A 22,476-nucleotide genomic window follows, 5' to 3' on the forward strand; every position below is an offset into this window, starting at 1 on the left:
TGACCACAATTACGATCTTCTTGAAATAAAAGCCAAATTAACAAGCAGAAAATGAGACACATTGATTCTGACACATTTGTTTATTAATTTATGAAAGATGGTTTTGGAAAATCTGTGCGCAAACACAAACTCAACACGAGTCAATCAAAACGTGACGTTATCGAAGTGACGGAATGTGGGGACATATCCTGTGGCATCGCTCACTTTCAGCAAGACTTGACGAAACAACCGCTCTGGGATGTGAAAGACCAAGTTGAAAAGAAGCAAGAGTACAACTTGTGAGCGCTACGTAATCGGAAAAGAAGAAGCTTGCGTCACAAAGTCAACAAGGATTGCGAAGAGGCTTTCAATTCAATTTCAGAGCATTATGATGGGGAAGAGGACTGTGGTTAATGTCACGATTATTTTTATTTGGAAAAAAAAATGTCGTGTTTTTGTTGGAACATAGGTGGTTGACTAGTTAGCACGATGTCCTCACAGTGCAGAGGTCGTGGCTTCGATTCCAGCTCCGGCCTTCCTTTGTGGAGTTTGTATGTTTTCCCCCGTGCCTGTGTGGCTTTTCTCTGGGTACTCCGGTTTCCTCCCACATTCCAAAGACCTTCATGCGAGGTAGATTGAACACTCCAAAATGTCCCGAGGTGTCATTGTGAGTGCGGATGGTTGGTTGGTTTTTGTGTGCCCTACGATTGGCTGGTCTACTGTATTTTTTTCAACAGAACTTTTTTTTTTCCAGGGAATATTTTTTCAGAGGAAAAATATTTTTTTTTCTCAAAGTAAAGTAACTTTTAGGAAAACAGTATTATTGAAATTGACCGTATGTGTAATTATAGAAATGCTCAATAGATGTCAGCATTGCAACAAAATAAAATGACAATAAACAGAGGTGCACTTTTTCAACAGCTGTCCATCCATTTAACACATTAAGATGTTATTCAAGGCTTGAAGTTAGCTTAGCAAAAAATCCACATGTGAACCTAATAATATTGTGAAAATGTCATTGGCATAGAATGCAGAACAGTTAAAGTGCTTTTATTGGCAAAATTGAGAAGAAAACAGCACTCAGATTTTTTTGGGGGGGGCATTGAGAATAACAGCCATCGACCCTCTGCAGTTAAGCAAATAAATGCAGCCATACCATGTCGCAAAAAACGGACCCCCAAAGACATTGGGCTTTGTTTTTGTTTTGGCTCCTGGTTAGCTGGCATGGTGGTCACGAGTCCAGGTAGACGGCGTCCGCGAGACCAAGGCGGCGGTCTACAGTTTCTGTGTGGAACAGGAAGTCGTCGTCGGCCAGCTCATTGATCAAGTCAAATGCTGTGGAGAGGGTGGGGAAATACAGCTTCACATGACTTGGGGAAGCAGCATGTGGATCGTTATCCACGACTAATCTTGAACGCACGCAGTGATTTTTATCGTCTCCCTCTAATGGTGCACAAAAGAATCGCTGAATTATTTCCTGGCTAATTTGCGTTTGTCGAAAGCTCATGTGTATTGCATTATGTTCTTTCAGTGCCCCTACCTGCAGGGGGCGCTGCTGAGGCTTGTGGGAAATATGCGGACGGTTGGGCAAAATCCTCGTCAGCGATTGGCCGAGACGCCCTCCTCTCCCCAAAGAGTGTGCCAGGAAACGCTGAAACAAAGCAAAGTCAGACTAGAGTGCAGCCGCATTCGTGAGCCTGATGTTGTTGCGGCAGCTGGTTGCCATGACTACCTTGTTGCGGCGGTCGGGCATCACCGGATGTCATAAACAGCGCGTTCCTCCTGTCAATCAAAGTATGACGTAAATCTCAGCAATACAATTTTCAAGGGGATGTGACCTTTTTTGTGCGTCCTGTTATGGGAAATCAAATGTGTCAATTTGGGAAACTTGTGTTGGGACGACTGAGTGAGTTTGGAAGGGTTAGGTTGGAGAACCCTAATATACCGAAGTTTACACCAGGATACGGGCACACATTTATTTTGTTTTGATTGTTAATCCACCAAGGCATGTTTGCTACCGGATTCCGACACCCCAAACAGAATTTAATTGTGATGTCTATCATGAATAGACCCACAAAAAAGGTAGGGTAAATGCGCTCTATGTGTCCAATCGGATTGTTCCAAATACAAGAGGACCCAAAAATATTTGTTAACTCTGAAATGACAACATTTAGACAATAGGTCATCCAAAAATTAATGAAAAAAAATCTACAGTTGAAAAATATTATGACTGCACTGTACGTTTCCACCTTAACTTGGGGGGGGGGTGTTTCTTGGAATGTGCTGACTGTGCACAAACACTCTGACTCAACATGGAAACCGAACGCTGCCAAGTGCAAAAAGAAAAGCAACTGCAGAGATGATTGCAGTGTGGAAGGCTTGTCGTAAAGGGGGTTTGGGTGGACGATGGAGCGTTCCATATTGTGGGTCCCTCGAGGTGTGGGGAGGGGTGGGGGGGCCTGGTGTTCTGGTGGAGGCTTCATAAATCAGCCTGATGGTGGCCAGCCAACTCTGCTTGCATCTGATTGGACGTAACATTCTTACTCACTTCCTATGACCAAACCATCTGAAGTCCAGTTAGCTTAATGAAGAGCAGAAGTGTATTTTTTTTACATGGATGCAAACTAACAGAACTTCTAGAGTCGAACAACCCATATGTCGGACAACTGAGAGTTCAAGTTAAGAAAAAATGCAAAAAGCAAAGTCGACCATTTCACAGACCTGTGGATGCTTTCCTCCATGCCGAGATAGTGGATGTCCACTCGGGGGGGCACATAGTACGAGTGACCTCCATTTGTGTAAGAATCTGAAGGAGAGACATTTAAGTATTAGTCCACTTCAAGATTCTTGGTGGGAGGAGCATAATGGACAAAAGATAAAACTTTGATTTAACAGATTGCCTACAGGTTGTATACCTCAACTCAACTTTATTTATAAAGCACTTTAAAACCAGCATTGGTGTACCTGGGAGGTTTTTTAAGCCCGGAAGAGTTGAGCCATTCAACAGATCCGATTCTGTTACGGAATACATGTGAACCTGTGAGAATGACAAATGACAAAATGGAGTTAAGAAATGATGATGCACATGTCCAAATTAGGTGTGGATCCAGATCCAAATCCTATGGAGTTTCAGGTTCAAATCCAATGTGGTTCCTGGTCTGAACCTATCTGAATCCTGCTCCAAACTCTGGACTGTTCCTGGTCCAAATAACGTGGCTCCTGGACCAAATTCTTTGGTCCGGGTTGAAATGCAATGTGGTTCCTGGTCTAAACCTATCTGAATCCTGCTCCAAACTCTGTATGGTTCTTGGTCCAAATAACAAGTGGTTCCAGATCTAGAGCCAATGTGGTTCCTGTTCCAAAGCCAATGTGTTTATGGGTTCAAATCAGAAGTGGTTTCTGGTCCAACCCTGTGGTGATGTGGAACCATTTTCAAATCCAATTCGGTTCCAGGTACAATTTCTATGTCTTTGCACATCCTATTGTCCAAATCCTTTGTGGTTTCAGGGTCTAATCCCTTGTGGTTCCCGGTCCGCATCCCGTGTGGTTCTAGTTTGAATACCTCAAAGTGCAATTTGGCGCATGTTGCTGCACGCGAGCTCACACATGGTTGTGCTTCAAACCAACAAGGCCTCAGTGTGTCACTTCTATCCAAAGACAACAAATCTGATCCAGAAAGTACAGAACAATGGGCTTCCTCATCCCAGTTTCCAGGTTCTGTGTGTGTAATGCTCCATTTCATCCTACTGGATCAGAGACATGCTGACTCTGTAAACACCAGTTCTTCATGAAAAGACAGGCTCCAAGTTTTTAGCTCCCAAATGCAACACTGCCCCCTAATGTTCTGTTGTCCGCATCTGTAAAATTCCAGGAGATGGGCACAAATATGGAATGTCTTAGCTGATTAGAATTGTATGAAAGGAGAAAATGCCTTGCTTGTTTGAGACAAGTTTGTTACTGCTTTTCTTGGTACGAGATGCACCATAGCTTCTCGGAAAAGGCCACAGAAACAAACAAAGTGAGCGCAGAGTAGCTACAGAGTGCGACGACTTGATTGTTACTCCAAACGGTTTGTAATGGCTGAAAGATTTTCAGCCGCTTACATTTGAGTCAAAGGATGAAATGTGGTTTGTTTGCAAAAGGTGCACTATTACTTTTGTTAGGCTTAATACTTACGGGGAAAAAGTATCTGTCCACAAATCCACACACGTGTATGCAAAACAACCGGAAGTAAAGCTTCTGATTGGTGTTCCGCGAGTGTACCTTGGCCTCCTGGACACCTTTGGCTGAATGAGTCTTGACGTGCTTCCGCAGCGAGCTTGGGTCGGTGTAGCGTTTGGTGCAGCCCGAGATTTGGCAGGCATATGGCTTCTGTGACAAAAAAAAAAACTGAATGGGATGAATTTTATATGCTGGACGACAACAAATTTGAAAAAAGACAAGTTCAGAAAGAACTCAACAACCTTTTAAACTCGACCTCGCACAGATTTCCACCAAGGCTTAACTAACGTTAATAACCACTCATTTTGTTTCATGCGCATCATGTCACATGGTGTTAAATCCGCAGCTTGGATTTAGCCATATGTGCTTTTACTCTCAGGTAGCTTGTTTTTCTTTAGCTTGATTTGAAGGCAAACTGTGACTGGGTTTTGCTCTCTGGACCTGGATTTGACCCCTCTGTATGTGGCCTTAAATCATAAATATACAACACTATTTCCCCTTGTTGCTGCTGTTTTTTTACAGGAAAACATTTGATCTCAAGGTAGCACATTGGGATCGGGGGAAGCAGATTTCTCTGAATATATCAGGAAAAACTGTTTTGAGGCGTTCTGGAGTCACCAAAAACAAACAAGTCTCCCTCTAAGCACACTCACTTATGACCTGAAGAGTACAACAACGGGAGAATTTTTTGTGGCATATGTCCATTTAAAGAGCTCTTGCTTCACCTGGCAACATGCCTGCCAGCATGAAGCCACAAGAAGGAAGAGGGGGGTGGGACTCTCTCGCGCCTTGTTACGACAATAACTCACTCGTGTAATGTTTGCTGGCTCACCGATAAGTCCTCATTGCTTGCTTGTAAAAATAATTATGGCTCACGGAGTCGGTTCTCAGCGGGCATTGCAATTTCACAATCTTTAAAAATGGAATCAAGCCACGCAAGTAATATCATAGTTCTATTTGTGTCTTTGTTCTTAACGATTAAGCACAAAATGGTGAGTTTCAGAGTGTGTCTGTCTGTGAAGTCTGTTTTCATTTTTTACACTCACAACCGACAACGAAAGCAACCACGCCAGCCGACTATGCTAAGGCTTGAGGCATTCTTGGGTTGTAGGCATAGATAGCTAGCTGACTACCTAGCTAACTTGCTGACTAGCTAGCTATCTTACGGACTAGCTAGCTAACTGATGAAGTAGATAGCTAGCTAACGGACTATTTAGCTAGCTAGCTGACGGACTAGCTAGTTAGCTAACTAGCTGACTACACATCCCAATTGGGCCGGAAAATTGCTGATGCGGACAAAGGCGCATCACTCATGTCTGACTTTAAAGTGCGTCAGTTGTTTTAGCCACGACCAAAAGAAATGAAGAAAATAAGTGGTGAAAACAGTTTAACGCCGTATCTCCACCGTTGAAACTAGATACTGTCATGTTCAGGCTTTGCACATTTCCATCGATTACCATCAAACGTGCATAATGTATTCAGAAACACATCTTGGTGCTAATTGCTAATGGCGCTGCTATTTCTCAGCGGATTACAGTCAAATGAAAAAATATGATTTTATTTCTAAGACTTACAGGATTTCCAAATTAGCCTATGTTTTTCTGTTTCGACCAGAAACGGACAGTATACCGCTGTGGGGGTTGAACAGTAGACTGACTGTGTCGAGGTGTGTTCGTTGGTGCTTGGCGCGATCGCTGGAGTTGCTGAAGGCCTTGACGCATCCGAGGTGCTGGCAGACATATGGCTTCTCCCCCGTGTGACTCCGCAGGTGGATCTTCAGGTTCTCCAGGCGGGAAAATGCTTTCGAGCAGCCTTCAAACTGCAGAAAATTGCAACAAAAACATTTTTAAAAAAAATCTATTTAGCTTTTTCTAACTTCAAACTTTTCATTGTTTTTGCCTCCATTCAATAAGATGAGGACATTTCCCCGTCAGTCTGTGATTTCTTTATCTTAGCAACTCACCATGCACTTGTTGGGCTTTTCCCCCGAGTGCACCCTCATATGGATGAGCAGCTTGTAACGTGCGTTGAAAGGCTTTCGGCGCCTGATGCAGTCGGCCCAGAAGCAGGCAAATTCCTCACCCTTTCGCTGGTCCACGTGCACCTTTTCAATGTGCCTTGCCAGTTCCTCTCGACTCCTGCAGGTGGCGCTGCAGTCCGTCCAAAGGCACTGCTGGTCACATAAGATGTCCTCTGTGGTCTCCTGTTTTACACAGAGATGGTCCTCCAGGATATTTTGAGATGTGGTCCAACCAGGTAGATTGTAGGGTACCGGATCAGGAAGGGTAGGTTGGGAACTATTGCAGAACCCCTGGGAGGTTTTAGGACTCATATAAAATCCCCCCTCGGTTCTGTCAGGGTTAGACCTGCAGGTGTAATCCAGAGAAGCCGTTGAGGTCCTTGGTGCACAGCACACCCCAACACCACTCGAAAGGATGGACAACTGGACCCCAGAATACGGCGGTCCCTGGTGGTCCTCCACATCTTCAAAGAAACCAGGGAGAGTCATCTGAGCGTCTGTTGGTCCGAGGTCCGTGGGTCCAAAGTCTGTTGGTCCAAAGTCTGGGGGCCACATCTTGTTTGTCGATGGGATTCCGTCAAGCCATCCTAGCAGCTCTCGAGCATCACATGTTCAAATGTGGAGTCTCCACTGTTAGACATCGTTAATGTGCTGTGCGGGAAAAACAGCAAAAAGTTACAAGTTAGGAAAAGTCCTTCTGTTAGGTTTTTTATTTACAGCAAGGAATTTGGAAAGAATGTTTTCGGACACACTTATGTGAAGACGCAAATAAAACCTGGTCCCGAAGCTTGTTAGTTGGGAAAGATGACAAACCATCTCAAGTGGCTTCACTCATATGTTGCTGATGTCATTTACGGCAGGTATTGAGTCATGGGTACAACCCGGCCGGGTTCTTTAACGCGGATGCGGCTCAGACGATGAGTAAGTGGACTTCTAAAGGACCAGCCGGTCTCTAAGTGTATGCTTCACGCATGCGGTTTACTGGTACAGTCTGGTTTACTGTTTTATGGTCCTTCCTGTAACATGGAGGCGTGGGAATTGGGAGCCAATCCTAATTAGAGAGATTTAAAGTGTGTGAGCAGAGATGGACGAGCTTCAGGGTTCACAATTTAGGGTCAGGCGGCAACCTTGCTCTCAGGTTAGAACAGAAAATCCTGTTGACAAGGGTTGCATTTTTTTGGAACGAACAGTCTAGCCTGGTCATTCCTATAAGTTAAAATGTGTAATTTTTATTTGATAATAAAACAAGAATTTGTTGTAATTGTAAAATTGTATGTGTGATTTATTGATAGGGACAGGTAGGATTAGTAGTTGGGCAGGGTAAAATGTTCGTGTTAGCTAGGGTTAAATAATTAGGATTTGCTAGGTTATGGCTAGCAAGGTGAAGGGTCGTGCTTATTTTTTTTTGGTTAGGACTCGGACCAGAGATGAAAGTTTGCTAAAGTATGGGTTTAAGGTAATATTAGTTGAAGGTTACAGATAGGGGTATTGCTAGTTAAGGTTAGGGTTAAGGTTTAGCTTGCCGTAGCGTTGCTGTTAGCTAAAATGAGTCTTTGGAAGTTTTCGATAGGTTTACATTAGAGTTCATATCTTTTTGGAGTTGATGTTGGGAATTGTGTTTGGGGTTAGGTTGCCATACCTTAATGCAGGCGTAGGCAAACTACGGCCCGGGGGCCACATGCGGCCCGTTAAACTTTTTAATCCGGCCCGCTGAACTTGAAAAAAATTAAATGAATAAACCTTGTTAATGTTTTATTTTGTAAATATTGTGGTTTTTCAAAGACATATATATCGTTGTAATGCTTTTGTTCACTTTCATTTAAAATTAAATGAATTTTTCTCAGATGAGATGAGGTTACCAAAACACACCATCCATCTGCTACTGGTCCGGCCCCTCTGTCAAATTTTAGAACCTATTGTGGCCCCCGCCAATCAAAAAGTTTGCCCACCCCTTCCTTTATGAAAGGTTTGAGTTAGGGCTGGTCTTAAACCTAATGATACTGAAAGACTTTATGAAGCATAACACTCGACCCCCATGCAAGGTTTCCCCAAAGAGTCCAACAAGCAAAAACATTCTGGGCTGTGATCCATAAAGAAGAGTGTTACGGTAAAACTAAGAAAAGTTTTCCCACAAAGCCCACCGCGAGCCAGCACACTCTACGGCGAAACGGCAACCCGGTCTCATGTGGCGTGTCTTTAAAGACGCACTGGCTGAGTTGAGCTAAACACAGCTGTGGCCTTTCAAAACCAGCAAAAGTGTGCTCTTGATTTACAAATGTACAAACGCTTGTGCGTCCTGGTCCGTGAAAAACTTCACTTGGGTCCTGAGATGCAAGAATATTGATCCTCTCTCGTTACTTCTTCCGGCCTAGATAACATGCCACTGACGTAACTGTTTTCGCAACCTGTTGCTGGGCTTTTTTAATGACCCGCGTGCCCCCCGTGTGTCCACAGTCGCGCAGGTAGTTGGCTGCTGTCCGACAGTTTACATTTGTGGGTCCCCGTTTGCAAAATGACATCTCACGAGATCTACAAAGTTGTGCTTTTATACACATTTAGGGTGAGAGGTCGAAGGTTAGTTTCAGGGAATCTGGGGATTGAGGATGGGGTTAGAGTCAGGGTCAAGGTGAGGCTTGAGAGCAAGGGTAGGATTACAGTACAGTTAGGGTTAGAGCAGCCGTGGGCAAACTACGGCCCGGGGGCCACTTGCGGCCCGTTAAAACATTTTAATCCGGCCCGCCGAACTTGAAAAGATTTTAATGAATAAACCTTGTTCATGTTTTATTTTCTCTGTAAGTCTGATGTGTGTCCACTAGGAGGCACACTCTAAGACAGATATTTTGTTGTAATGCTTTTGTTGATTTTCATTTAAAATGAAAGCATGTTTTTACTATATACTAGAAGTATTTTTTTTCTTCCATGAGGTGAGGTTACCAAAACACCCCGTCCATTGGCTCCTGCTCCGGCCCCTGTGTTAAATTTTAGAACCCATTGTGGCCCACGAATAAAAAAATTTGCCCACCTCTGGGTTAGAGGTTTAGTGGTTAGCGTTGGTGGTTGTTGGGCAGAAGCTTTGACGGGGAGAAAGGGAGTAACAAATTGACGTTTACTGTTCTGCAACCGTCGCTCTTTTACTGCCCTCCAAATTGTTTAGACGAACTGGCAACCGACACGAGCGATGACCAAGTGAAATCTTGGCGATAGCAGCTAAGTTATTGGCTTCATGCGATAGGGAGTCGATGTGCAAAATAAAGCAACTTTGGTGTTTTGGAAGCAGGAAGACATGATTGGCTAATGAGTTTTTCAAGATGCAGCAGTTTGTCAGAAAATGAAGTCTTCTTTAATTCTTCAGCAATGAGGTTTCAAGCTGTTTATTGCTACTCCCAGAGGAAGTTTAATGTCAAGTTAAACCCCAAAATGTACACGTTTTTAAAACGTACTGTAGCTTTGCCTTAGAAAAGTCACTTTGTCCATCTTCGTGAGAAAGTTGAGGTGAATCGCAGATAATACAATATTTTACCGCGACAACAATTTTACGATTGTTGACATATTGGCTAAAACACAGTTGTGAACGATGCATGATCTCGGTCACAGATGACAGTTATTAGACATTGGACAGCATCAGTATTGCACCGATGTTGGACATCTGTGTATCAATATTATAACGATACTTAAGCGTTTGAAAAGAAATATGCATGAATTGTGTAGTGTAACTAGCATTGTTTATCACTGAACATTTATGACGTAACACACAATTTCATCACTTGCTGCAATATTTATTGCATGCCAACAATAAAGTCTCCGAAATTTGAAATGAAAGTAGAATATATGCACTCACGTGGCACATAATGCAACATCAGCTTGTCACAGAGTGTGCGAAGTTGAGCGAGTCCAAAAAGTGTCGCAAATCAGGTGGAGGAAGGTTGCTGCTGACCGCGTGAGCGACTTTGACGTCTTCACTCTGCTCCGGTCCAAGTTGTGTGTCAGAGTGCGCGCTCACATTTGAGGCAGCGCTTCCATGTGTGGCGCTTGCACGTGCTGCAACGTGCCAAAAAGAAAAGATACCATTTATCATTACTTTTCATTTGAAAAATAGTTAAAAAACACACACACACATATATATATATATATATATATATATATATATATATATATCTAATAACAATATAATAAGCAGATTACTTGACCTACCATTATATTTTTTCTTTATTGATGTGATACATATTTTTTGCATCTTGTTAAAATTAATCATGGGTTTTTAAAATGAATTAATATTAAAAATCTAATCATTCTACACACTGTCGCTTTAAATAAATCCAAAATATGTAACTTATAATTTTATTATGATAATAGTAATACTACTAATAATTATTATTATTACTGTTAACAATAGAATAATGTGTAAAAAAAATATTATTTTATTATTAGAGCACAATGAGAAAATATAACTAATAAATTTAAATACTATAAAATTAAATTCTTGACATCAGAATATAGGATGTAAAATTGGTGATCAAAAATATTGTTAGATAAAATAAATCTGTCATAAAAATGGAATGGAAAACATTTGAATTATTACTGCTATTAATAATATATTATTACACAAGCCAAAAAAAACCACATACTGTACTGTATGTACATTGACAAGACAACATCATGACCACCCTTTGCTGACCTCATATTGCTTCAAAATATTAGAAACAGCTGTCAAAATTAGACCAAATTATTGGATATTTTCTCTCAGATGACCAACTCCAATGACCTCCAATGAGGTGCCCCTGATGTCATTTTCTGTACTTGCAATCTCGCACGTTGTGAAAAGGACACACAAATTCTCTTGCTAAAACAATGAAGAATTTCTTCGAGGTATTGTCCATGAACAAACTGAGCTGACGTGTTCTTGCCATCACATATGTGGATGTCATCAAAGCCAATATGAAGGGGAGGTGAAGTCCCTCTTTTCAAACATCTGCTCCCAGCATGAGCCTGGCGGAGGAGCTACACAAAGGACAGATCTGGTAACACTCTGGAACTGCAAGTCGGAGTATTTATTGGAAAATCCCAGGAAATCACACACACACACACACAGTCGTAAACAAATGCCGCAGAACCAGATGGACAGTTGGCAAAAGAGTTAGATAAGGTACATAAACATCTTTTTGGACCTCAGGTGAATGCAACTCACTTGATGTTGCAAATCATTGATGAGAAGACCATGTGGTAAACATCTGGTATGGCTTGTAATCCAAATACAATTATTTTGTCAGAAGTATTTTGATAAACAATGCAAATGATTAAATCTGGAATAAAATATGATGGTCCAATATTGATACAAGATGGTCAACTATAGTATTGTCGCTGCTGGATGTCAAACTTCATGTCATTAGCATGAATACTTAATTAAAAAAAATGCACTATTGACATAATTAAATCAAAAGTAGAATATTATAATTTCCCCCCCACTGTTTTTGCTTCACTTCAATTGACTTGATGCCTTGGCTAACTGAGCTTCGTTGCTCAGTTAGCTGCAGGAATAGTAATAGTTATTTGCAGCGGATAAAGAATAAATGCCTGTGATTACATCTTGGGGGGCGCATCCCCATTTTCGCATTTAGAAACACTTATTGGAGGTTTATCCACCTTTCAAGATTTTGGAGGGGTTAAAAAGTTTTTTGTCGGAGGGGTTAAAAAGTTTTCGTGAAGACTGATTTAATTCTTGTTTTGGTTATATGTAAGTGTGAAAAAATGGAATTCACATATTTTGTTTTTTCCTAATTGAATACAGTACATATTGGATTCGTGTTTTGAATACATTTCGATTCCACTGATCAACAGCACACTCTGTTGGCAGACTTCAGAACTACAGTAACGTTGCTGTTTTTCCTATAAATTGCTAAGCCAACATTATTGTAACATCCTCTATTTGGCGCTAATTTACGATTCGGGAATTATTTCATCAAACTTTTTAAGTACACGTTGAATGAGAATGTGATTAATTATGAACGTCTCTCCTGGAAAACTATGAAGGTCTGCTTGTTCACAACAAATGAGCGCGGTTGTATGTCACAAGACACACCGGCGCTGCGTCTTCAGCGAGCGAACCTTATCTCACCGCGCGGAGAAAAGTTCCCGCCCTATCCCCGCTCGCTCGCGTCGCGCTGTGAAGCAAAAGCAGCGCCCCCTTCTAATGCACCATTAGCCTGTGACGTTAGCTAGCTTGTTAGCTCGCTCGCTGCTCACCGGGGGCTTCAGTAAAGAAGCCTGCGCTCGCCTAAAGGACGACCTAAATATCACAATATTTGAGCGATTTTACCGAAAAGCAAGCCATTTTGTGCTCGTAAAGGGTCGCGGTGAGTATTTTGTTCCCAGCTATTTTTCATTTTTCCTTCCTTTTTGTTTTCTTTTTGGATTTTTTTTTCAGCGATGCTTTTTCGATTTTGCCGAGCTAGACGCTAGTCGCCCTCATCATCCTGCTGCTCCCTCAGATTAAAAAAAAAAGAAAGAAAGAAAAAGCACTGGTTGTGGTTCGAACGACAAAAAACACTTTTGGAGGCAGTTTCTTCCAGTTTTGCAAGTTGGCCTAGGTTGATTTTTGTGGCTGTTGTTGGGGAAACCTACCATTTGACTGGACTGATGTGTTTTTGGCACGCTTTTTAGACGACGACATCTCCCACCCCCTCTTCCACTCATACAGGCTAAGCTACGCTAGCCCTAGTTAGTACGATTGATTTGCTAGTTGTACCTCCCCTTTATGATTATCGACCACATGACGCAGGTTTTGCTTTTTTATTTTTGTGGATATTGATATTTGCTGCCCATTTTTAGCTCCCTGGCTAATATTAGCCACGCTAGCCTTAGCCTAGCCGTAGCTAGGTTAAGCTGAGCGCAAGGGATGCAATTGATTCATTCACTTTGAAGCCTGATGGTGGCGCTATTGGGGCGTGTTTGCCGGGGTGGTTTCAGATTTTTTTAAACTAGTTTTGGTTTTCTGTCTCAGACTGAACAGCCGGTTCTTTTTAATTTTTCTTTTTTGAGAGTTTTTGTTCCCCTCCCACGGTGATGATGAGGATGACGGGGGGCCATTTTGAGGACAGGGGCCATTTTGAGGACAAGGGGACATTTTTTCTCTCTCAATAATTTTATCTGGACTACAAGTGGCTTCAGTTTTGTTGCTTACACATTTTTACTTAATTAAAAGCCTGTTTACATGAAAGAGTATGATGGTGGTTTATATTTGTTTAAAAAAAGATGAAAAAGTCACTTACCTCCTGCCTCTTCAGAGGTCCTGATGAACACTAGCAGGGAAATGAAACTGTGAAAATCACTTTCATGGTGACAAATGAAAATGTGAGCAATCAAAAATCAGATTCATATGGGCCAAGTTTTATTTTAAACCAAAAAAATAAATTGTCATGAAAATGTTCATGCATTAAAAACCTCACAGTTAACTTAAAATGGCAACACTTGAAATGGTAATCAGCTGCAACAAATAATAATTTTAATGTCTGCAAGACCCCAAGACATTTATAGATACTACATTTATATAGTTAACTGGCAATTATCTCACATTAGGTAACATAAACAGCTGCAACCTTGAATGCATTTTCATGCACACAAAATCCCACAAAATTGATTTGGAAAGCAAAAGCAATACATGTCACAATACATTTTGTACATTTAGAAGGGTAAATTGTCGTATAAATGAATTTTCAAGTGAGCAAACCCCTATAAAATTAACTCAAAAGGTGACCTATTTGATTGTTGCACGTTAGGGACTGTAAATGGATGCAACCAAAATATTTTTTCACGTCAGTATGTCCCCACAAAAATCACTGGAAAAGACAAAAGTCAAATATATGTAAATGGTACTTGGCATCAAATAAAATGAATTTTCACACCTGCAAGACCCCAGCGAACGTCACATGACCAAACCCAGAAAGCAGGTGAGCCGTGGTGGTCCTTACTTGCGGCCTTAGGCCCGTTGTCATTTTCTGTTGTCAGTACAAGGCAAAATGTAAATCAAATCAAACGGCATCAACCAAAATAGATTTTCATGCATAATAGTCTCCACAAAAAAGTACTTGGAAAGACAACAGTGTTATTGAACATGACTTTTTTTCTAATTCGAAAATGTAATTGACGGCGTTTTCATGCAGGATCCCTCAAAATTGACAGCAGCGATGTATTTAACCTTGCACATTGAAAATGGTTGAACTGCAGCAACTCGATGACTTCATGCATATTGCTAAATTGTTTAAGTCCCGTCAGCTATGATGTTACATCCTGCATTTTGTACAAGTGTTATGCTTGCACCTAGAGGCATTTAATGCCAAACATATCTCACATGCTTCCCCGGTTACTTCCAACCACTCAGGACCATCAAATTTGACAGCAGTAATTGTAGTTGTAGTAGTAGTAACCAGATTTGTAGGTTCAACTCAAGTCTCTTGTGCCTTTTTATAATGGCGTTTCATTAGAACATTCCTGTGGAAACGCTCAGTGACGCACATGAAGGAGGAAGTTATTTGATGAACATCTTGAAATACGTGTAGGGCAGCTTCAGTCAGCCTCGTCGTCGACGCCCATGCGACTTGATTGGGCGCTTGCTGCCAGCTTGAGCATCTCGGTGCAACAAATGCCCTATTATACGAGCGTGGTTTTGGTGAAAACAAAAACGCTCAAATGTCTCTTTGCAAATAGCGCCAACCTGTTTGTGCTCAGCACTGCTCGATGTTCAAGTAAGTTCAAAAACAGTTTCACGTCAAAAGCCATCCACTGTTTGTTCCACGCTGATAAGATAAAGCCGGGAAATGTGTCGAGTCACATTTGAACATTGAATGTACGTGAATCAAAGTTGAGCACTGTGTAATTAAACAAAAATGAAGTAGGACGGGTCATGTTTTTTTTTTGTTTTTTTTTTAATATGAAATCAAAATTCCATCAGATGTGTTGGTTGTCTCTTATTAAGCAACCACCGACTTTGTTGTCATGTTCTATGGTTGGGTCACCATTAGGGCTGAACGATTGATCGTTTTGGGACCAAAATCACAATCTTAGATAACACGATTTCAAGATGGTCAAAGCTGCGGTTTACCAGGCCGGTCACACGAACCAGCGCCGTAGTGATGAAAGACAAACAATGCGTCGATTATATGCATACTAGAGAAGCAAAACATTTTTGCATTAAAGCTGAATAAAAACAAAATTAAAAGTCTTTATTTTTGTTTTCTTCAGCAGAGTGCATTTCCCAAATGTTTGTATAATTTAACGCCCTTCTCCATTTAAAAAAAAAAAATGGATTGATTCCCAAGAAGAGTATTTCTTTTAGTATTCCTAGACAGTATCAAAGTATTAGTGCAACTCATCATAGTTTTTGCTTCCATTTAAAATACACTAAACAATGACACGCTTGCTCCAAACATCAATGCATATTGCTTCTGTGGATGACTGCAGCCCCACACGAGTGCACAGGCACATGTGTGGCAGCGATTATTAAAATAAGTAAATCAAATTGAAACCAGGAAGTGAAACTCGAAAGCAATCGGGGCTTGAGTGAAGCATTGCATTCCTTCAATGGGGACGTTCCACTTTGAAGGTTCCGTTGCAACGTCATATTCTAAAATTAGTTTGATTTATTTATTATTTCCTTTCACACATTATTTATTAGCCAATAGCAGCATCTATTGTCATATACTAAAATTAATATTTAGTAGGGTTACTACTTGGCATGCCTCATACGTTGTTAATCATCAGGAAAAAAAAAACTGCATACTTCCCTACATGTGGCTAAATACGTTGTTTTGGACTGATGTTGAAGGAACTCGGTGTGATCATTGATGTCCAAATCCGGTCATCAAGGATGCTATCCTGCATGTTTTAGATGTTTCCCCCCCTCCCGCACACCTGATTCATGATCAGACGCCTGATAATGATTCTGATCATTTGAATGGGGTGCGTTGGGACGGGGGAAGCATCTAAAACATGCAGATTAGCGTCGGACTGGGCGATTTGGTTTAAAAGTATATCACGCTATAAGTCTTTAATGTTGGTCAATGTTGATAATTATTGATTGAAAAAAAAAAAAAAGTATATCCTTAACTGTTTTTGTGTACATTGTCATGTGCCGTTTCACCTCCGCCCGTGCGTTATTTGCATGAGATGCGACTCCAAAGCAATATTGTTGCGACATTTCTATTAGCCTTCATTCCATGTTTATCCAATGTAAGTGTCGTGAGCTGAGAATTCTTTTTTGCGTTGCATGCATTAGCATTGACCAACTGTCATAGGAACACTTTATTCTTTTTAGCAGACGTGACGTGACTGTGATGCCGACGGTCGGACATGGCTGACACTTGCGCTGCTACGTCAAAGAGAGGGAACTCCTTTACTTACTTGTACACCACGTCTCCATCCAAGTCATCTATTTGAACCAAGTTACGCCACGCTCTCGTTTCGTGTACAACTCACACCCGCGCCGTTGGTTTATCTGCTTTTACGTTTACTTTGTTTGGAGCGCTACAACACGCCGTACTTTTTTTTTTTTTTTTAAACATCAAGCTCTAACCTCTCGCAATGTGAGGCAATTCTACTTTATATATATAATATTTTACCAATTAGAGAAATGAAGAAAAATGTTTGCATTTTTTTTTTTTTTTTAAATGAGGTGAAAATAACATTTTCCAACTCAAATGACCCTCAGACACAAACGCAGACCTCAACTGAGTCGGGGCAATCTTAAAACGCAACAGTGCGCAATATACTAGCATATAGCTGTCAAATCGATTTTTGCTTCATTGAAATGTTTACCGAAAAAAACGGGAAATTTCATTTTGCAGAACAAATGACACTCAAACAAGTACATACCAAAAAAATGTTCCACCCCTCTAAAAGTGCCAGATTTTGGTCCCTCACAAATTTGAAGTCATACTTGAAACCAGTCTTCCCATACCTATATAAAGTTCTAGAAAATGTTATGCTTTCTTCGTACTGAAAAAACTAGCAAGCCCCCCCCAAGGTGGCTTTTTTTTTTTTTGTCAGCCGCTTGTATTTGTTTGTTACTAGCCACTCAACACCTCACCACCACCACCAACACTCCTCCTACCTACACTGCACACAGGTAAGAAGACTTGCTGCGCCGTAACCCCTGCTTAGCGTGACTGAGGTGTGTGTGGTTGTTGTTTTCTGTCGCCTCAGTTAAAAATCTCACGCGAGAGAGAAAAGAGGGGCGCAAAGGTGAAGGTTGGACACCCCCAGGCCAAAGTGAGCCCCAGCCCACAGTGTCCGACAGAACAGACGACTGCCCTGCACACAGACGCTATGGAGTGAGTCATGACCAATCCAAACAACCCTCATCCACACTCTCTCCCCTCTCCCCCCTTCCCTCTCTCGAGGGACTCACTGCTGATGCCGCTGCTGTCTCGTCTTTGCTCCGCGGGGGACGCAAAATGGCAAAAGTCTGGCAAAGCGCTCGCATTCCAGAAATGCATTTGACGCAATGGATCGCTGCGTATTCTGTTGCATCATCGTTACAAATGTCGACTTGCTCCTCCATCACAATTTGCGGAGGGAAAACAAGTGTCCTCAAAAATGGATTTCAAACTTGTAATGTAAATATTAGCTCACATAATGGCCGGGGGTGTTTTATGCGGGGTGTTAATTGGTGGGAGGCCTTTATTTGTATAGTAATTTATAAAAAATATATATATTTTTTTATTTTTATTCTTGCAAATTAACAGTTTTTTATGCAGATTAATAATATATTTTGTGTGCATGGCAGTTATAAGCGAACATCAATTATTTGCGAGTTTTCTTGAATCATAGTATCCACTGTAGAACAAAAAAAAAACATTTTAATCCTTTTATTTATTTTTTTTGCTTGGCTGTAAACAGCTTTACATCATGCACGTTTCACTGTGCTGAGGTTAAAAACTTTTATTGCTACACATGGTCAGACCATTCCTCATAAAATAAAGGTAATTAAAGTGGGCTCCACTTAGCCATTAATTGGGGTGTGGTGTTTAATTGAACAGAGGCCATTATTTAAGGAAATTTTGCATCCTGAGTTTGCGCAAGATTAATTTGAAACCACCATTTGGACGGCGCTTTGACTTTGTTAATTTAAAAAGAATATTTTTTTTGATTGATCTTAATTGACCAAGCAAGGTGTTCAATTTATCTTAACTGTGTGTTTTATTCAAAGTAGCCAAAATGATTGTTTTGTTTGATCATTTGTTTTGTTTTGATTTATCTGAATGTCTTATTATGATTTTATTACGCACTGATTGACTCTTGTTTGCAGGTTGCCGCCTACTCGTGGCAGTTTTTTCTTCTTTTTTTTTTATTATTGCAGTCTTGACCAGCACCAAATGGTCCAAGTTATTCAAGAAGCAAAAAAAAAAAAAATAATAATCCGGAATGATTTGTCATCTTTGCAGTCTTATTTCATTCCAAGTATTTTTTTTCATGAGGAAAACAAAAACTAACAGGATATAAACTTCCACCAAGGCTGGCCATTCCTAATTCGGTGCCCTCCCACATTGGCGACCTGAACGTTGACACGCAAAACGCCAGACCTCCACCAAGGTATGACAATTGCAATTCGGAATTTGCCTTTTGAGAAAAATGTCAAAAAATGCATACTTGACTCCATCGTTAATGAAAGGGAATCAAACCAGAAATATCATTTATACTCTGGAAGTTTTATGAAAATCATTTTCATCTTTTCCCAAATCAAACAGTGATGACAACTTCCTTGGTGGAGGTCCGATTCCAAGTAACGACCCTCCTCCGCAGAACTTTCCAGCTCTTCATTTGTCGACCTGGAAGACGTTGACGCTTCTGGAGTGTCGCTCGGTGGCTAAACAACCGTGTGTTGTGCTTGTCTGTCTTTTCTTTTCCCCCGCTAGCCGTTTGCCCTCCACCGCCAGCCTGATGGCCGCCAGCAACGTCACCAACAAGACGGATCCGCGCTCGCTCAACTCGCGGGTGTTCATCGGCAACCTCAACACCCTGCTGGTGACCAAGGCCGACGTGGAGGCCATCTTCGCCAAGTACGGCAAGATCGTGGGCTGCTCCGTGCACAAGGGCTACGCCTTTGTGCAGTACGCCAACGAGCGCAACGCCCGCTCTGCCGTCGCCGGGGAGGACGGTCGGATAATTGTCGGCCAAGTGCTTGGTAAGGAAGACCTTCTCACTCCTACCAATGCAACTATCTCAAGTATTTTTTGTTTCCTCTTTTGGAACTACTGTGGTCGTCTAATGTCTGACCCAGGCGTGGGCAAACTAAGGCCCGGGGGCCACATACGGCCCGTTAAACATACGTTCATTCACTACCCGCCCAGTAAAAAAAAAAAAAAAGATGGATCTTTGACGTCCTGAGCCGTCAATGGTATTAAATGAGTTAATTGCGAACACTTGACGCTGGACGTTCTTTCCAATTTATCCTCAACAGACGAAGCCAAACCAAACTCCGACGCTTGCGCAAACCGCAACCCTCTTACTTTATCCTTGCCTTGAATCTTTTATTTCTTTTCCCCTCAGACATCAATCTTGCCGGAGAGCCTAAACCGCACCGTTCCAAAACCACCAAACGTTCAGCTGGTGACATGTACAGGTAAATGCGGCCTGTTATCCTCACTGTCGCGTGGACCCACACCCAACATTCCAAAGCAAGCTTCAAAAATTTTTTTTTTCGTGTCCCTCAATCCACACACCAGTCCCTCCTTTGAACTGGACTATGACTTTCAGAGAGACTACTATGACAGGTGAGTCTGTCGCCAGCACTCCGGAAACAACTCTCTTGTCGCAAAACGGCCTCTCAAGTTTTTTTGTTTTTTTTTTGATGCCACAGAATGTACTCGTACCCGTCCCGTGTGCCCGCACCACCTCCGCCGCTCTCCCGCGCCATTATCCCGTCCAAGCGCCCGCGGGTCAGCCTCAGTAGCGGTGGCGGAGGCGGAGGCGGAGGTGGAGGCGGCGGCGGCGGCGGCGGTGGCGGTGGAGGTGGCGGAAGCAGCCGGCGCACCAAGAGCAGCTTCTCCTCGTCCTCCAAGAGCAGCCAGAGGACCTATTCGTCTAGAAGTAGTGAGTGCAGTTAACTTTTGTTTAGCCACTGGGAATATGTTCCAAAACCAGCTTGAGGCTAACAGAACGCCCAAAGCTTTAGACTCGTTAATGAAAATGACTGCTACAGTTACACGAAAGAACAAAGTGGCCAACAATAGTTTCAAGCATATATTCTCTCTGATCTGTGGGAGTTTATTTGGGGTCATTTCATTCGGCCGCATCTCTTCCAAAGAGTTGTCAGTGCTACCCGCCGGGTTGTGGCGCCATGGGGTACCCCACTCGAGGCTCACAACTCTGAATTCGGACTTGCCTGGATACTTTGAAAAAAACCTAAAGAGACGCGATTTAGCAGGGGCACAAACGATGAGTTGCGGTTCTTTTCATTACAAAAAAACAAAACAAAAAGTAGTGCCACGTGGCTTCTAATGACTGGTCGCTGTGGATATTCATCCAGTCTGACGTGGTTCTTTTTCTTCTTAGTAAAAGTTGACGAGCTGCAGACCATCAAGCGCGAACTGACTCAAATTAAGAGCAAAGTGGACGACCTTCTGGACAGCTTGGAGCGCATGGAGAAGGACCACAGCAAGAAGACAGGTACGAGAGTTAATGGTGGTGGAGAAGACGCAGCGAGTCTGCCATTTTGATTTGAAGCGGCCATTTTTAGGGGCATGTTGCGCATTTCCAGGTGCACTTCAGAAATGAACTTCTCCAGACGTGGTCATATTGCGAGCAAATTGAAAGCAAGTAGAATAGAAAATTGCCAGGAATTTGTTTCTTAAGGATCTTTCAAAGAGATTTTGTCACAGAAAATTGTAACCTTTCCTATCGGACAAATGGGTGCGTTTTCATCTTTCAAAGGGCTGTGAAATCCAAATGTCTGGAAGGCAACACCCCACAATTGTCCATTTGGCATTTAAGGATGTTTTCTGCAACTTTTCACCTCTGCGTTCCAGCAGAGTCCAAAGCGATTAAGACCGAACCTGGCGAGGTGACCTCCCCGCCTCACCCGAGCAGCAAGAAGGATGAGGCCCTGAAGCGAGAGCGGGACAGCCAGGATCTGAACGACACTGACGAGGAGGAAGAGGAAGAGGAGGAGGAGGAGGAAGAGGAGGAGGATGAAGAAGAGGAGGGAGACCTCCTGGAGGAAGAGGAGGAGGTATGATGACACTCCAAAAATAATTTAAAAAAATATCGCAAACAGAATTGCCACTTGCAGTCATGGTACAAAAAAATTGTAATTGAAATTTTGTTAAACCTGAAATGGCCTCAGAGGTGTCTCTCAAGAAGCACAATCCCCTCCAAAGGTTTTGGAACGGCTTTCTTTGTTTTTGTTGTATACTGAAGACATCCAGATTTCCTGTCCTGAGTTGTTGAACGTCATCTAGATGTAAATAGTGTCAAATAAAAGCTGAAATTCAGATTTTTTTTCATTTTGCTGACATTTTTTATGTATTTTAAAGCTCTCCTAAAAGTTGTTGTATCATATTTTTAACTCATTCACTACCAGCCGAGTTAAAAAAAAAAAAAAATGGAACTTTGACGCCTATAGCCGTCAATGGCAGTCAATGAGTTTACGTGAGCTGTTTGTGTATTGCTTTTGCCGCTCTGACAATTCAATTTCACTTATGTGCTGATCCATGCAGCTGAAGAGCCAAGAGCGGGAGGAGGAAGAGGAGGAGGAGGAAGGCGAGCACGTGGAAGGGGACGACGACGGCGACAGCATCAACGGCGAAGACGACTCGTAGGCCCCCGCTCAACCGCACTTCACCTCACCGTGGTGTTACACTACTAGTAGGAACTCGGACTTCAGTTTTATCACTCAAAATGTGGATTTGACAACAATGATTCAAAATGAAAAAGAAAAAAAAGAAGACGTCCACGGAAACAAGCATGGCGGGTACACGCACACAGTTATTGTGTTCATTTGTGGCTGCTGTGACTTGCTGTGTAGCCTCTTTTTAGCGCGTCCCGACCGGCAAGCTACACGTGTGTGCGCACTCTTGTAGTTTTTCTTTTTAGCTCTCGTAGATTGCGTTTGTTCGCTTCCCTCGTCGTCATCGTCGTCGTCGTCGCTCTGTCGGTTGCTTTCACCCCCTTGTGTGTCCATTTATTTTTATACTCTTCACCGTCTTGTTTTACTGTAAAGTAATAAATTGCAATAAAATATTAAAACGACTTTGGCCGCTTTTTTT

The 22,476-nt window shown here is 42.1% G+C and overlaps 2 protein-coding genes across 5 annotated transcripts; one reads left to right on the plus strand and one right to left on the minus strand.

Moving 5' to 3' along the window:
* Nucleotides 1-1,013: 1,013 nt before the first annotated feature.
* Nucleotides 1,014-10,248, minus strand: LOC148326250 (uncharacterized). The gene is made up of 9 exons (XM_088311734.1): nt 10,059-10,248; nt 6,164-6,871; nt 5,858-6,019; nt 4,243-4,350; nt 2,944-3,016; nt 2,701-2,785; nt 1,712-1,761; nt 1,520-1,630; nt 1,014-1,314 (listed from the first exon to the last, which is right to left on the minus strand). Exons 2-9 carry the CDS (start codon nt 6,773-6,775, stop codon nt 1,211-1,213), a joined length of 1,305 nt encoding a protein of 434 aa, XP_088167860.1. The 5' UTR covers nt 6,776-6,871; nt 10,059-10,248; the 3' UTR covers nt 1,014-1,210.
* Nucleotides 10,249-12,319: 2,071 nt separating this feature from the next.
* Nucleotides 12,320-22,459, plus strand: LOC148326251 (heterogeneous nuclear ribonucleoprotein C-like). Of its 4 annotated transcripts, none has more exons than XM_088311746.1 (10): nt 12,320-12,570; nt 17,414-17,541; nt 18,725-18,802; nt 19,126-19,394; nt 19,760-19,832; nt 19,936-19,983; nt 20,070-20,302; nt 20,765-20,878; nt 21,241-21,440; nt 21,928-22,459. In XM_088311746.1, the coding sequence occupies exons 2-10, from the start codon at nt 17,537-17,539 to the stop codon at nt 22,027-22,029; spliced, it is 1,122 nt and encodes a 373-aa protein (XP_088167872.1). In that variant the 5' UTR covers nt 12,320-12,570; nt 17,414-17,536; the 3' UTR covers nt 22,030-22,459. The 4 variants fall into 4 exon arrangements, with proteins under 4 accessions (XP_088167872.1, XP_088167871.1, XP_088167870.1 ...); XM_088311745.1 differs by having other exon boundaries at nt 12,321-17,336; nt 21,238-21,440; XM_088311744.1 differs by having other exon boundaries at nt 12,321-12,570; nt 21,238-21,440.
* The last annotated feature ends 17 nt before the right edge of the window (nt 22,460-22,476 follow it).

Source organism: Idiotropiscis lumnitzeri, chromosome 12 (assembly GCF_059441095.1).
Source record: "Idiotropiscis lumnitzeri isolate Australia: NSW breed Sydney's pygmy pipehorse chromosome 12, RoL_Ilum_1.0, whole genome shotgun sequence".
Lineage (NCBI taxonomy): Eukaryota > Metazoa > Chordata > Actinopteri > Syngnathiformes > Syngnathidae > Idiotropiscis > Idiotropiscis lumnitzeri.